Here is a 15,666-nt window from a genome sequence, read left to right on the forward strand (position 1 = left end):
TTCACATCTATACTCCTGCCAGCTGTGTTTTTTTTGCCCGTACGGAACTTTAGGAACACCACTGATACACTGACATCCATTCTTTATTGCTGGGTTTCAACCGTGTGACTTAGAGGCAGTTCTGGTGAGCAGACGGAGGAGCAAGCATAAGCTACGGCCACATACGCACTCAGTATGTTTGTGCAATATTTTGGGGATTAAAGCGACAACGGTGCATGTCATTGAAATGATTTGCTCCAATTGTGTGAGCGTACATGGCATGACGCATGAAGACATAAAATTGTTTAAAACCAGACAATGGAAAAGCAGTGAAAGCTTATCTCAGCATTAGACATAATGAAAATAATGCTGTGAACAGGGCTGTCAATTAATTAAAGTATTTAATAGCAATCAATTGCATCCAATTTTTATGTTGGAAAATGCTTTCTTTAGGCCAAAAATATGTACAATTTGCTTAAACATTTGCTTTTTTTTTTTTTTACTAATGGGCAGCAGTCTATCACGAAGCAGCACTAATTTCTGAATTTATTTAGAAAAACCGTGCTAGAGTGAAGGCGCGAAACTCGAACCGCAATGTGGTGAAGGATTCATATACAGTATCAGATGATCATCTGTAGTGATTAGTGTGCCACCGTGCAGTCAAGCCACCCCAGCCTAAAAGCAGCATCTGATTCGACACCTCTTTGGTGTGTCCTTCTGGAGCTTGTGGCAGTATCTCCTCCATCGACCACCTAAAAGGCTTGCTGACAGGCTGCAGTCATGTTTAATGACTCATTTCATTACCGCCTCATTTTGATTGACCGCTTTCAAGGACGCGTGGGAAATTCCAGATGCATTAGAACAGGGGTGTCCAAAGTGCTGTCTGGAGGCTGTTTGCGGCCTGCGGCTGTTTTTTTAAATTTATTTATATTTTATTTAATTTTATTTATATAAATTTTTTAATTTATAATTTCTAAGAACTACTACTTTTTTTTTTATACCAAAAATGGAAAAAAATATAATAACAGGAAAAAGTTATAATCTAATGAAACAAATTTCACAAGAATAATGTCATAATGCTGTGAGAAAAAAAAATGCACCAAGCTGAATGTCGTAATATTATGAAAAAACAAAATGCGAAAGTTGCGAAGTTGCAGGAAAAAGTTATACTGTTAGGAGAATAGCGTCCAAATATTATGGGAGGAAAGTTGAAATAGTTGGAAAATTAATAATAAAACCGCAGACATGGAAAAAAACTGGTGTAATTTTATGAGAATAAAGTCAAAGTATGAAGAGGAAAAAAAGTCACAATTTTACAAGCAAAAACAGTAATATTTTGAGGAAAAATACTGTCGTTTTAATCGCATAGAGTTAAAATATTAAAGAAAAAATATGTTGTTTTTTATATGTAATATTATGTGAACAAACAAAACAACAAGTAATGCAATTTTGGAAAACCAAATGGGGTAAAAAGTTATAATATTATGAGAATGAAGTCAAAATATTATGGGAAGTCATAATTATGAGAATAAAATGTACAAGAAAGAAATGGAAAGCAGCTATCATTTTATGAGAATAAAGTCAAAATAGTGACAGAAAAAGGTCATATTCTAACGAGGAAAAAAAGCCAGATTTACAATAATAAACTCTTAATATTATGAGGAAAAATAATGTTCTTTTAGTAGCCGAGTCAAAGTAGTAAAGAAAAAATAAGTTATTTTTTAAAATGTAATATTATGAGAATAAACAAAAATTAAAGGTGTCATTTTTTGTAAAATTTGTTTAGGGAATCTGTTGTAATATTAAGTAAGTGAAAATATATTCAGAAAAAAGTTGTAATCTAATGAGGAAAAAGTCGTCATTTTACAAGAATAGTGTCCTAATACCATGAGGAAAAATAATGTTATTTTGGTAGCATTTTAGTAGAAATATTAAAGAAAAATCTTTTTTTAAAAGTCGTAATATTATGAGAAAAACAAAATGCGAAAAATCCATCCATCCATTTTCTTCCACTTATTCGGGTTAGGGTCGTGGCGGCAGCAGTCTCGGTAGGGAGGGAATAAAGTAATAATATTATGACAAGAAAATCTTAAAATATTATTTAATAAGAAAGTTTGGAAAATGAACACCCCTCCGTGAATCACCACCTTACCGTGGTGGAGGGGTTTGTGTGCCCGAGTGATCCTTGGAGCTATGTTGTCTGGGGCTATATGCCCCTGGTAGGGTCTCCCAAGGCAAACAGGTCCTGGGTGACGGGCCAGACCAAGAGTGATTCAGAAGACCCGTATGAACAAAAACACGAGGAGAGACCGCACCTCGCCCGGGGATACCGGGGCTTCACCCTGGAGCCAGGCCTGGGGGAGGGGCTCGCAGGCGAGCGTCTGGTGAAGCCACACGGTATCTCCCCCCCGTAGACCCACCACCTGCGGGGGCAAGCATAAGGGTCCGGTGCATTGCGTTTTGGGTGGCGGTCGAGGGTGGGCACCTAGGCGACCTGGTCTTCGCCGGCCAAATCTGGTTCTTGGGACATGGAACGTCACTTCTCTGACGGGGAAGGAGCCCGAACTTGTGGGAGAGGTTGAGACATTCCGACTAAATATAGTCGGACTCACCTCGACCCACGGTTTGGGTTCTGGATCCAAACTCCTTGAGAGGGGCTGGACCTTGTTCTACTCTGGAGTTGCTGCAGGGGAGAGGTGGCGAGCTGGTGTGGGCTTATTAATAGCCCCCCGGCTCGGTGACTCTGTGTTGGAGTCATCCCCGGTGAACGAGAGGGTCACTTCCCTACGCCTTCGGGTTGGGGAAAGGGTCCTGACTGTCATTTGTGCGTACGCGCCAAATGGCAGTTCAGAGTACCCAGCCTTGCTGGAGTCCATCAGAAGGGTGCTGCACAGCACCCCAACTGGTGACTCTGTCGTTTTACTGGGAGACTTCAACGCCCATGTGGGCAAAGACAGTGTGACCTGGAGGGGCGTGATTGGGAGGAACGGCCTCCCCAATCTGAAACGGTGCGGTGTGATGTTGTTGGACTTCTGTGCGAACCACAGTTTGTCCATCACAAACACCATGTTCCAACATAAGGATGTCCATAAGTGCAGATGGCACCAGGACACCCTAGGCCGTAGGTCTATGAACGACTTTGTAGTCGTATCATCAGACCTGCGTCCGCATGTTTTGGACACACGGGTAAAGAGAGGGGCTCAGCTGTCAACTGATCACCACCTGGTGATGAGTTGGATTAGATGGCGGGGGAGGATGCCGGACAGACCCGGGAGACCCAAACGTGTAGTGAGGGTGTGCTGGGAACGTTTGGCAGAGTCTCCTGTTCGTCGAGTCTTCAGCTCTCACCTCCGGCAGAGCTTCTCCTGCATCCCGGGGGAGGACGAGGATATTGAGTCCGAATGGGCTCTATTCCGTGCCTCCATTGCTGAGGCAGCCAATCGGAGCTGCGGCCGCAAGGTGGTCAGTGCCAGTCGTGGCGGCAAGCCCCGAACCCGATGGTGGACACCAGAGGTCAGGGCTGCCGTCAAGCTGAAGAAGGAGTCCTATCGAGCATGGATGGCTTGTGGGACTCCTGAAGCAGCTGACGGGTACCGGCAGGCCAAGCGGCACGCGGCTTCGGCGGTGGTCGAGGCAAAAACTCGGGTGTGGGAGGAGTTCGGTGAGGCCATGAAACACGACTTTTGGTCGGCCTCAAAGAGGTTCTGGCAAACTGTCCGGCGCCTCAGAAAGGGGAAGCAGTGCCCGGTCCACACTGTTTACAGTGGGGATGGGGGCCTGCTGACCTCAACTGAGGATATAGTTGGGCGGTGGAAGGAATACATTGAGGATACGAACGTGGACAGTTCCATCACCGTGGCTGAGGAATCTGGGGTAGTCAAAATGCTCCCCAGTGGCAAAGCTCCGGGGGTGGACGAGTTTCGCCCTGAATTCCTCAAGGCTCTGGATGTTGCGGGACTGTCTTGGCTGACACGTCTCTTCAACATTGTGTGGAAGTCGGGAACAGTACCTCTGGATTGGCAGACTGGGGTGGTGGTCCCCCTTTTCAAGAAGGGTGACCGGAGGGTGTGTTCCAACTATAGGGGGATCAAACTCCTCAGCCCCCCTGGGAAAGTCTATTCCAGGGTGCTGGAGAGAAGGGTACGACTGTTAATCGAACCTCGGCTACAGGAGGTGCAATGTGGTTTTCGTCCTGGTCGCTGAACACTGGACCAGCTCTACACCCTTGCAAGGGTCCTGGAGGATACTTGGGAGTTTGCCCAACCGGTCTACATGTGCTTTGTGGACCTGGAAAAGGCATTCGACCGTGTCCCTCGCGGTGTCCTGTGGGGGGTGCTCCGGGAGTATGGGATTGGTGGCGCACTACTACGTGCCATTCAGTCCTTGTACAACCGGAGCAGGAGCCTGGTTCGCATTGCCAGTAGTAAGTCAAGCCTGTTTCCAGTGAATGTTGGCCTCCGCCAAGGCTGCCCTTTGTCACCGATTCTGTTTATAATTTTCATGGACAGAATTTCTAGGCGCAGCCAAGGTGTCGAGGGAGTCCAGTTCGGGGGCACTAGGATCTCATCTCTGCTATTTGCAGACGATGTGGTCCTGATGGCCTCATCGGTCTGTGACCTGCAGCGTTTACTGGGACGGTTTGCATCTGAGTGTGAAGCTTCTGGGATGAGACCATGGTTCTCAATCGGAAAAGGGTGGATTGCTCCCTCCGGGTTGGGAATGAGGTCCTGCCCCAGGTGGAGGAGTTCAAGTATCTCGGGGTCTTGTTCACGAGTGAGGGAAGGTTGGAGCGTGAGGTCGATAGGCGGTTAGGCGCAGCGTCTGCAGTAATGCGGTCGCTGTACCGGACCATCGTGGTGAAGAGAGAGTTGAGCCGGAAAGCAAAGCTCTCAATTTACCGTTCGATCTATGTTCCCACCCTCACCTATGGTCATGAGCTTTGGGTCATGACCGAAAGAACGAGATCGCGCATACAAGCGGCTGAAATGAGTTTTCTTCGGAGGGTAGCGGGACTCACCCTAAGAGACAGGGTGAGGATCTCGGTTATCCGGGAGGAGCTCCTTCACATCGAGAGGAGCCAGCTGAGGTGGCTCGGGCATCTAGTCCGGATGTCTCCCGGACGCCTCCCTGGTGAGGTGTTTCGGGCATGCCCAGCCGGGAGAAGGCCCCGGGGAAGACCTAGGACACGCTGGAGGGATTATGTCTCACAGCTGGCCCTGGAACGCCTTGGTGTCCTCCCTGTGGAGCTGGAGGAGGTGGTCGGGGACCGGGAAGTCTGGGCTTCCCTACTGAGACTGCTGCCCCCGTGACCCGGACCCGGATAAGCGTAGGAAAATGGAATGGAATGGAAAATGAACAAAAAAACAGCAAAATGGAAAAAAGTTTCTCCAAATAATAGGCTTTTTCTATACGACAAAGCTGAGGTGCAGTTTTTTCTAGAAATACTGTATACACTAATGGTGAAAAGTTTTAGAACACCCTAATTTTCCAGTTATTTATTGTAATTCAAGTCATAAGTGGTGAAGTGCCAGAGGTTAAAAAAAAAAAGGTAAGGTTACCCAAATCTGAAAAATAACTTATATTTCAGAATTATACACAAAACCTTTTTCAGGGACCACAAAAAGGATCAACAATTTAAAGTCGTTCTGCAGAAATGGAGGTTGATCAAGCCTTGACAGTTGATGCTGCTAACTTCTACAGGTGTTCTAACTTTTCTGGAGGACTTAATACCTCCGCTGTCTGCATAAAAGCAGTGTTTGGAACAAACTGTGGTACTACACCCTCGTGAACATCATTTGAACAGCATTGTACTGCAGAAAGTAATGTGCTGTTACAAGAAAAGGGCACTTATCAATGGAAGCGAGACAGACCATATAACACTTTACGCTTTTTTTTTCTACAGAGAAATTGAGGTGTTTTGACACCTTAGCATATCTGCATGTGTTGCTTTACAAAATCAAAGTGGCAAAGTTGCACATTGTTGGTAGCCTAAGGTGCTATTTCAAGTTGTTGTGATTTGACTGTGTGGCCATGTGTTCCTCCTGCAGAGCACTTTACCTGCGTGGTGAAAATGCTGTACAACCTGCAGTTCATCCAGGCTCTGGCTGCACTCTCAACCAAGCTGAGCCCAGACGAAAGGCAGGCCTGGAGCTCGTCCGGTGCGATCAAAAAGGTAAATGGGTCAAGATTTCAACACAACCGAACATTTTGTATTATAAACACAGACCAGACATCCCCGGATCTCTCAAGGTGTATAAGTCATTTGTTTACGACTTGCTATTGAGACAAATGAAGCCCTTTCTGATTTTCATGGGTGTGTTTTCCACGGGCAGCAGTATGGATCTTCATTATCTGGAAAAGTGGGACTTCGGGAGGGTGTTGCATTAATTGGCTATTTGTCTTCACCCAATTAAATGTGAATTAGTAGAGCGGCTGACTTGAATGTCAAAAGACAAATAGCCAAACCCTCCACGAATCATCCCAGTAAACATGAATGTTATGCAAAGTGAACACGCCTCTTTGAGGCTTTGTGAGCAATATCAAAGTTTTGTCAATAATGTGCTTTTATGAAGGACTCTTGGTGTTGGATTGTAGAAATATTTGGCAAAGATGTGATAAGACTGCTGCTTTATATTCTCCTGCCTTCCTTCAGCGTGATGAATGCTTCTTCCTCTATGTGGTGTGAAAAAGTGTTTGCCCCCTTCCTGATTTCATATTTTTTTGCATGTTTGTAACACGTAAATGTTTCGGATCATCAAACAAATGTAAATATTAGTCAATGACAACACAACTGAACACAAAATGCAGTTTTTAAATGGAACTTTTTATTATTAATGGAGAAAAAAAATCCAAACCCACATGGCCCTGTGTGGAAAAGTGATTGCCCTCCTCCCCATTAAAACAACATAACTGAGATTAATTGAGATCTATCGGTCTGTAAAAGGTTATAAAGCCATTTGTAAGGCTTTGGGACTCCGGCGAACCACAGTGAGAGCCATTATCCACAAATGGCGAAAACATGGAACAGTGGTGAGTGAACCTTCCCAGGATTGGGCGGCCAACCAAAATTACTCCTAGAGCGCAGCAATGACTCATCCAAGAGGTCGCAAAAGACCCCACAACAACATCCAAAGGACTGCAGGCCTCACTTGCTTGAGTTAAGGTCAGTGTTCATGACTCCACCATCAGAAAGACACTGGGCAAAAACGGCCTGCATGGCAGATTTCCAAGACCAAAACCATTGCTGAACAAAAAGAACATTAAGGCTCGTCTCTATTTTGCCCGAAAACATCTTGTTGATGATCCCCAAGACCTTTGGGAAAATACTATGTGAGACAGAAGTTGAATTTTTTGGAATGTGTGTGTCCCATTACATCTGGCGTAAAAGTAATTATAGCGATGTAATTTATCTTATTTATTATGTATTGTGTAAAACTAAGACATGAATAACATCAAATTAAAAGCACAAAATGAATGCCGACCCACCATCCACCAGTTCAAATTCCAGCCAAGTTTTTCCAGAAAGATTATTACATCGCTAACATGAACTAACTTGAGACAAAGGTGCACATTAGCACTCAATAAGTCATCAAAACTTACCTTTATGCATTCCCACATAGTATCAGCATTTGAGACCAAATATGAGGTGAAAGAAAAATGGTAAAAATACAGTAGTATATCTGTGCGGCATGAGAGAAAGTTAGCACACGCACAATGAACATGAGTCAAGTGAGACGGATGTAACAGAGAGAATCCGGCCACTTTTCAAAATAAAACATAAAAAAATGAAATTATGGAAATTATTTTCCATCAACCACACAACAGCAATCAATAAAAATAACAACACGTGCTACTGTTGGGGTTGTAATCCAGCAAAAACTGACACTTCCCGTCCACATGTTCAGAAGACATTTATTGCAACACAAATGAGCATGAGTCCTATTTATGTCTTAAATGGCCTATTTTCTCTTATGTCTACTATAATGGGCTATATGAATGTAAAGATGACTATAGGGGTGTTATTTCATGTCCAGAGGGCTGTATTTAGAAGATAATAAACACGTTTTCTATGCCATAACTATGAAAATATCCCATTTATAAAGAAGGAGTCCTACTTCACGGAAATGGACTTATCACGATTAGGTTCTGGAACCAATTAACCACCAAAAATGAGAGATGACTGTACTTTGAATTGTACATAGTTCTGGTTTACGCCTCATTAGATGTGAAAACCTTTAAGGCGGTCATTCATGGTCTGTGCATGTCTGTGGAAGCATGACGACACGCCGATTGAAGGTATCATAAATCCATGAGAGCGCTTCATAACAGCGACTACAACATTATTACTTTTACCTTGCTCTGTTTCTTTACAAGACATTTTTTGTACGTTCATTTCCATCTCATGCATCAGTATTGACTGTGAACTCCTTGAGATATTGTGATTGCTCTCATTTAGGTGATTAGATCACAACTATGGATCTGTTTCTTTCTTGCAAGCAGTAAAAAGTTCTGCTAGTGTTGATAAGCTCCCAGTCGATGTCAGTGTAATTGGACCGGCCCTGCTGTGACGGAATCATCAGTACCACAACAAACAAAACACAGATCGGTAAAAACAACCACTTCACAATTTACTTTTGCCCTTTTATAGTCAGGAATCCTTCATAATTGATAAGTTTGTAACCATGATGCACCTTTGATAATTATCAGGCCAATATGTGGGAATCATGACATCATACAGGTTTAATCGGATAACATTGAAAATAGCTCCGATAACCAATCATTTAAAAAACGCTCCAATGAGGCGACATTACCTGGACTGTGCAGGTGAGCAAATCAAGTGCTCCTTTTTTCTCCCGCCTGTCGTAACTTCCCCTGAGCTCACTTGTAAACAAACAAACAAAAAGTGAAAAGTGAAAAAAGTTTGACAGAGGCCTCCGTAGCGGCACACCAGCTGCCGGAGCATGTGTCCGAATACAGTGCACTTTGCTGAGCCACAGCAGGTGGTTCCCTCCGCTCCACACTCTGGTTCTTCTGATAGCAGTGATGTGGTATTACTAATGTCATGATATTTCATTAGGACTAATCAACAGGTACAGTTGGTCAAATCCTAATTTCTTCCAGTCCTTCTTACCTCCAGGTGTGCACTAACTACAGTTAAATCTAAATTTTGCTTGCTTTTATTAAGAAATCGTATAAAACCGTGGAAGGCCGTTTGAAATTTCCTTAAAGAGTAATGGCCATGTTTGTTTGTATTTTTAGGCTGCTGCAAATGCAGATATGTCTTTTGAAGCGCTGCTTAGTCACGTGATCAGCGAATTCTCTAAGAGCAACAGCATCTATGCAGAGGACACAGAAGACACAATGGTGAGACGTTCAACTCTAACTGCCACCGTGAACATTTGTTTGGCTCCTCCTCCTCGCTTCCCCAAACAATAAATTAGAGAGAGCTCTACAAAGGAAATTTATCATGCTATTATCACCAAGCAAGCTGTTGGTTGGTTATTGATCGAGTGCTGCTGTTCTTCACATCTCCAGCTGAGCTCCAGCGTGTGGTCCCCACAGTCTATCCACTTCAGCCTGCAGCAGTACTGCCTGCCCTTCCTCCGCCTCTCCTGCCTCCTGCAGCATCATCTCTATGGAGACAACCTCACCAGCTGCTTGGTGCGTTCAGTCAAGCAGGGATTTTCAAATGGATTTATTTTTTTTTTGCAATAATTGAGGTTATGGCATACAGTAAAGCAGGGCTATCCTAATGTTTTACCAGCGAGGGCCACATTGTAAAAATGAAGGGTGCAACTCTGCCAGAAGTTATACTGTATATATTTCAAGAAAAAACTGCATTTCAGCCTTGTCACATACAGTAGGTGAAAAAGCCTATTATTATCAACTTCACTCTTTGCTCTTTTTTTTCCCCATTTTTGCTGTTTTTCTTTTCATTTTCCAAATATTTCAAGTTTCTTCTTAAATATTTGAACTTTTTCTATTCGTAATATTTTGACTTTATTCTCATTAACTTTTCCACATCCTAATTTTCCAAACATTACGACTTTATTTTGTTTTGTTTGTTTCTCATAATATTACAACTTCAAAAAAACAACATTTTTCTTCAGTATTTGGACTAAAATGGCATTATTTGTCCTCGTAATACACTCCTGATCAAAATCTTAAGACCAGTTGAAAATTGCTAGAATTTGCATTTTGCACATTTGGATCTTAATGAGGTTCTAAGTAGAGCTACAATATGCAAAAACAAGAAAGGAGAGTGAGACAAAAAGCATTTTGAAAAAGTAATTTATTGAAAAAAACAATTAAACTGAAATAGGCTGTTTATCACCTGATCAAAAGTTTAAGACCACAGGCTATAAAAGCCAAAATCTGCTCAAAATGTCAAAATCCACACAGAAATGCCCAACGGAGATTCGAACCCAGGTCTTCCCGATCTCCTGACAGTGTGGCCAACATGCTAACCACTAGACCACCGTGCGGCCTCATGAAGATCCAAATGTGCAAAATGCAAATTCTAGCCATTTTGCAACTGGTCTTAAGATTTTTATCAGGAGTGTATTATAAGTTTATGCTCATAAAATTTAGACTTTTCACGTTCGAATACGACTTTTTTCTCTTAATATTTCAAATGTATTCTCATAAAATTCCGGATGTTTTTTCATTTCTGGTGTTTTTTTTAATTTTCCAACTAGTTCAACTTGTAATTTATTGCCTAGTCATTGATTTTATTCCCATCATATTTTGACTTTATTCCCATAATATTATAACTTTTCCCCCAATGATTTCTTGCAACTTTGTTGTTTTGTTTTTTTTCATAATGTCATGACTTAAAAAAATAACATCCTAACTTTATGCTACTAAAGTGAAGGTATTTTTCCTCATAATATTACGCTATTCTCATAAAATTAGGATATTTTTCCCGTAATGTTTTGACTTTATTCTTGTAAAATTACTGCTGATTTTGCTATTTTTGCTGTGTTTTTAGTTTTTTTGTTCCATTATATTTTTAAAATGTGGCACAGACACGCCAGGATTACTGTATACGGCACCTTAATGCATCTAACAACAATGCAGCTCTGCTTAGCGTTTGGCTTTGGAATGATGGTGTTTTCATGTGGTTACATGAGAAAAAAGAAAATGACAATGATGTAGATTATCAGTCATCCAGGTCGTGGAAATCCCATCTCAAAGGTAGCTGTCAAGAAATTTGGTGTGAGGACGGACTCATAGTGTGTTCTTATTATTGTTTCATCATAATTGTGCCACACTGTGAATGTCTCGCTAGCTATTGTGTGTGACTCTTCTGTTCCATCATACAGTTTGTCCCTTTCAGTGACATGGACTGTATATCTTGTATATTCCTCAGGAGGAAGACGAGTTCTCGTCCTTGGCCGTGTGCTTGGGACTCGTACCCGCGGCCTCTTTGGCTGCCAACGCTGTGAACAGTGCCTCTTGTCTGGAGTGGGCGGTCAGCGCTTTCCCCTTGGTCACACAGTGGTGTGCTGAGGTCAACGCGCTCTCTCAGGTGCAGGCTGAGCAATCGCTGGTATGTGTGTGTGTGTGTGTTACACTCAGTTACTGTATTATTTCAAGTAAGGGGTGTGTGTGTGACTTCTTAGAATACAAGCCAAGATCCACCAGAGCATGATTTGATTTAAGGTGGTTTTAGTTATCACTCTAAATATTTGTTTTACTCATCTTAAACGTTCCCTACTGTGTTAACCCTCTGGGTCCTTTTAATTTACTACACCTTGACCCAATAGGGCAGAAAAGCAGTTTTGGGGAATATACTTTTTTGTCCTCTAGGGACCCGACAGGGTGGGAAGTTTTGCGTTGATGTCTGGTTGACCCATGAACAAATTTAAAATTTGAATTAAATGATTTTTCATGAAAAAAAAACATCTTATGAAAAATCATGCTAATATAGAGTAACACAACCAAAGTTATGAGCAAAAAACAAGCACAAATGTACCTGCAAAGACAAAAAATTGGGGTCATTGGGGTCCCCAGAGGGTTAATCCTGCATTTTGTACATTTTCTGTTTTTAACCCATTACATATTTTGTACTCCATCATATTCGACGGTGTTTCTACAGATGCTTGTAATGTAAAATATATTATTTCAATGCGCTTTCAAGCTCAACTTGGTTAAAATGCTGATATTCTGTCGCATCAAATAGATGTCTTACGCTATCGCGATTTGGTTTTAATGGCAATCTGCCAGTGCACCAAGGAAAATGAAAGCCATCAGAATACAAGTGGAAAAAAAAGTCATAAAAAAAACTGCGGGAGAGACGACACACCCACCAAGATTGCCAGCTCGACACTGGAGACCATCATTTACGACGGGGGTGTCCAAATGTTTTTTTCCACCGAGGGCCACATAGTGAAAAATGAAAGGATGCAACTTTGCCTTTTTGATATTTTGTAAAGTAACACATGTAGATATGCTAAGAAGTTACAGTATATATTTCAAGAAAAGCCTTTTAGTATCAACTTTGCTGTTTGTCCTGATTGGCTGTAGACCATTCTCAGTCAATCTCCTTCATGCCACCCTCCCGTGTCTCCTGGCTATTGTGTCATCTCTCGCTAGCTTTCAGTCTTTGTATGTTTGCAAGTTTTCTCCCCGACAAAACCCACAATGTCAACAAAACATTCTGCATCCAAAAGGCCAAGGAAGCCAACCGTTGCACAAAAAGTGGGCCTTCTGGACATGCTACAAGAAGGTAGAAGTTATGCAGCTGTAAGGTGCCATTACGGAATAAATGACTCTTCAGTTCGAGGAGGAGGAAAATACGACAGTAGGAGCAATATGTTTTAACAAGGATACAAAAACGTTACAGTACAGAGGAACGGCACCGGGATGAAAATGCATGGTCAGAGGAGTGAAATATGTACGAGTCACTTATAGGGAACCTATTATAGTAATTTTCGGGCCTTTGTATTGACTTCTGGACTCCTATAGAGCAGCTACACATGATAACCCGCACAGAAAGCTCCCTAGATCTTCCAAACCATGCACCTCTTCCTGCAGTGTTTCCTGCCTCCCGGCCAAACGGTCTGTGTAATTTACTCCACTCTCGTACCTCCTCCAGCTACGCCTCCCGCCGAACCCACTCTGTTGTGATTGGTCACACTCCCAAGCGCTCCCAAGGACTTCTGGACAGCTGCCGAACCCCTTTTGTCCAATTACTTACACAAAATACACACAGTTAGGACACAGATAAATTGTCACTTACAGTTTGCTCTTCTGACTCTTCAACACGACCAAGTAACGTTGGAAAGACGTCGGACTTCAGCAACAGTTTGGCGGGTAGTCCGGCTTCGCTTTGGCCCATGTTCACAAAACGGACAGATGAGCATCTTGCTGGCCGGGAATCAGAAACTCCAACCACTTCTGCCTGATGCTTGACTCTTTAGGCCAGGGGTCTCAAACTCAATTTTACTGAGGGCCAGTGGAGGTAGAGTCTGGGTGTGGCTGGGCCGCATCAAGTATTGGGAGTAGGGCTGGGAATCTCAAGGTACCTCACGATACGATACAATTCACAATTCATCCATGTGATAACACCACTGTTAGTCCAGTGTTGGTGTTTACTTGCCCCTGTAAGTGTGTGAGTAACACTGAGCTTGCAGGCTGCAGTTACACTACTCTTTGATGTCCGCGGGCTGCAAGATACGATTTGGCGGGCCGCAAATGGCCCGTGGGCCGCAAGTTTGAGACCCCTGCTTTAGGCACACCCCAACAAACATTTCCTGGGAGCCATTGCTCGACGTGCTAACACCGGGAACAGAGCTGGGCATGCCCATATAAGGAAGTCCAGGTTGCATTGCCGTCAGTGGAACTCGGTGTCAAAAAAAAAAACTCTGTAGAACACAGCGTGCAGAGCCGTCCAAAACTGCTTTCAGGGCTCACTTCCAAATGCGTAACCTCATTATCTGACGCATTGGCATCGTTTAACACAAGAATACAACATTGTAACAACATTTATAGGTCAGAAAAGCATAGTAGGTCCCCTTTAATCGTTTCCTGTGTCCAACCTCATTGGTTGAGCATTAAAATTCAAACAAAGGTTTGAACTTTTTTGAGCGTGTTTAAAAGTTAATACGTGTCTGAGAAAATTGTATAAAGTGTATGATGAGGGGTTTTACAGCCTTAAAACATATATAATCATTGTAAAAAAGAAGTTGGCTACTTTGCGGATTTCACTTACTGGGGGTTATTTTGGGAACCTATCCCCCGCGATAAACGAGGGAACACTGTACTGTTGGTGGGTTTTTTTGTTGTTTTTTTTCCCAACTTTCTTCCTGTAGAGTTTTATTCTCGTAATGTTATATAATCTTGTATGTTTCCCCCAAGCCAATTTTCCAAAAATTAAATGTTGTTTTTTCTTATAGGATGCCTTTTAAAAATGTTTTTTTAATATTTCAATGTTATGCTACTATAAAGACATTATTTTTCTTCATAATTTTACATTATTCTTGTCAAATCAAACTTTTTTTGTTAGATTACAACTTTTTTTCTTAATATTATGACTTTATTCTTGTAAAATTACTGCTGATTTTTCCATTTTTGCTGCTTTTCTTTTTTTTTTTTTTTTTCTTGTTAAATTACATTTTTAGAATGTGTCGTGGGCCAATGGAAAAAATAGCCGCGGGCCGCAAATGGCCTCCGGGCTGCACTTTGGACACCTGTGAGGTCGAAGGTCCCACCGAGACTAAAACTCCACTTCCATCCCAGTCTAGGAACTCAACTCCTGTGTAACCTGAGGACCATCTGTAATTTTTTTCCCCACTTTATTTTCTTGCACTTTTGTATTGATGATGAAAGTGTTTGAATGACATGAGTCGTGGGTAGGAATTGTATTTATAGCACATGGTTTGTCTTTGTCTGAAGACCTTGCTGGTCCAGGATCCGCAGTGGGCGGCGCCCCGCCTCCTCCAGCTGCCTGCCAACTACAACATCATCTTCCAGTACTACCACAGGAAGGCCTGCACTGCCTGCAAAAAGGTGCCAAAGGACCCCGCGCTCTGCCTTGTCTGTGGCGCCTTCGTGTGTCTCAAGGGGGTTTGCTGCAAGCAGCAGGGTATCTGTGAATGTGTTTTGGTGAGTAACTCCAGCATTAAAATCACACAAGGGTCCAGCTAAGTTGGACACGTGCTTCTTCTCTTGGTGACTTGCAGCACTCCCAACACTGTGGCGCGGCTACGGGCATCTTTCTACTGATTAACGCTTCAGTCATCATCATCATCCGCGGCCATCGTTTCTGTCTGTGGGGTTCTGTTTACCTTGATGCACACGGAGAGGAGGACCGTGATTTACGGTACCACACACACACACACACACACACACACACACACACAGCTGTAAAGACCTTTTAAAATGTACACACTGTGCTTCCAAAGAGATGCCATATAAACTCAGCAACCACAATATTGGGAGAAGTGGTTAAGCATGACCTGCTGGTTTGCACGTGTACATCTCATCTCATGCGACCCGTCTTCAGACTTTTTCTAGAGGGAGAAAAACTGTGTTTCATATTCAGCTCATTGTGGTATACACTTGTTTCCTCCTTTTGGCAAAAATCTAATAATCCAATAATTGAGACACCCGCATACAGTAAATTCTGGACTGAATATAAGCCGGAACCACCAAATTTAAAGACGAAAATAAATTGTGTACATA

At 42.7% G+C, this 15,666-nt stretch overlaps 2 protein-coding genes across 7 annotated transcripts in view; both read left to right on the plus strand.

The window, feature by feature from the left end:
* ubr3 (ubiquitin protein ligase E3 component n-recognin 3) overlaps positions 1–15,666 on the plus strand; it is a 112,872-nt gene that overhangs the window by 78,332 nt on the left and 18,874 nt on the right. For 4 of the 6 annotated variants that reach the window (XR_008572517.1, XM_054787986.1, XM_054787983.1 and 1 more), the window contains exons 33-38: positions 6,027–6,151; positions 9,238–9,342; positions 9,514–9,639; positions 11,351–11,530; positions 14,878–15,087; positions 15,165–15,304. Coding sequence is in view for 5 of the 6 variants with exons in the window: in XM_054787986.1 (XP_054643961.1) it covers positions 6,027–6,151; positions 9,238–9,342; positions 9,514–9,639; positions 11,351–11,530; positions 14,878–15,087; positions 15,165–15,304 (886 nt within the window). In the remaining variant the exon portion in view is untranslated. The remainder of the gene's footprint in view (positions 1–6,026; positions 6,152–9,237; positions 9,343–9,513; positions 9,640–11,350; positions 11,531–14,877; positions 15,088–15,164; positions 15,305–15,666) is intronic. The other 2 variants (XM_054787985.1, XM_054787987.1) reach the window with 2 other exon arrangements.
* Positions 1,823–6,016, plus strand: LOC129188028 (uncharacterized). The gene is made up of 2 exons (XM_054787990.1): positions 1,823–5,527; positions 5,591–6,016. The coding sequence occupies exon 1, from the start codon at positions 2,998–3,000 to the stop codon at positions 4,180–4,182; it is 1,185 nt and encodes a 394-aa protein (XP_054643965.1). The 5' UTR covers positions 1,823–2,997; the 3' UTR covers positions 4,183–5,527; positions 5,591–6,016.

Source organism: Dunckerocampus dactyliophorus, chromosome 9 (genome assembly GCF_027744805.1).
Source record: "Dunckerocampus dactyliophorus isolate RoL2022-P2 chromosome 9, RoL_Ddac_1.1, whole genome shotgun sequence".
Taxonomy (NCBI): Eukaryota; Metazoa; Chordata; class Actinopteri; order Syngnathiformes; family Syngnathidae; genus Dunckerocampus; species Dunckerocampus dactyliophorus.

Excerpts from the sequence above, each read along its gene's own strand:
- LOC129188028 (XM_054787990.1), top strand. The coding sequence starts at position 2,998 with ATGTTGTTGGACTTCTGTGCGAACCACAGTTTGTCCATCACAAACACC.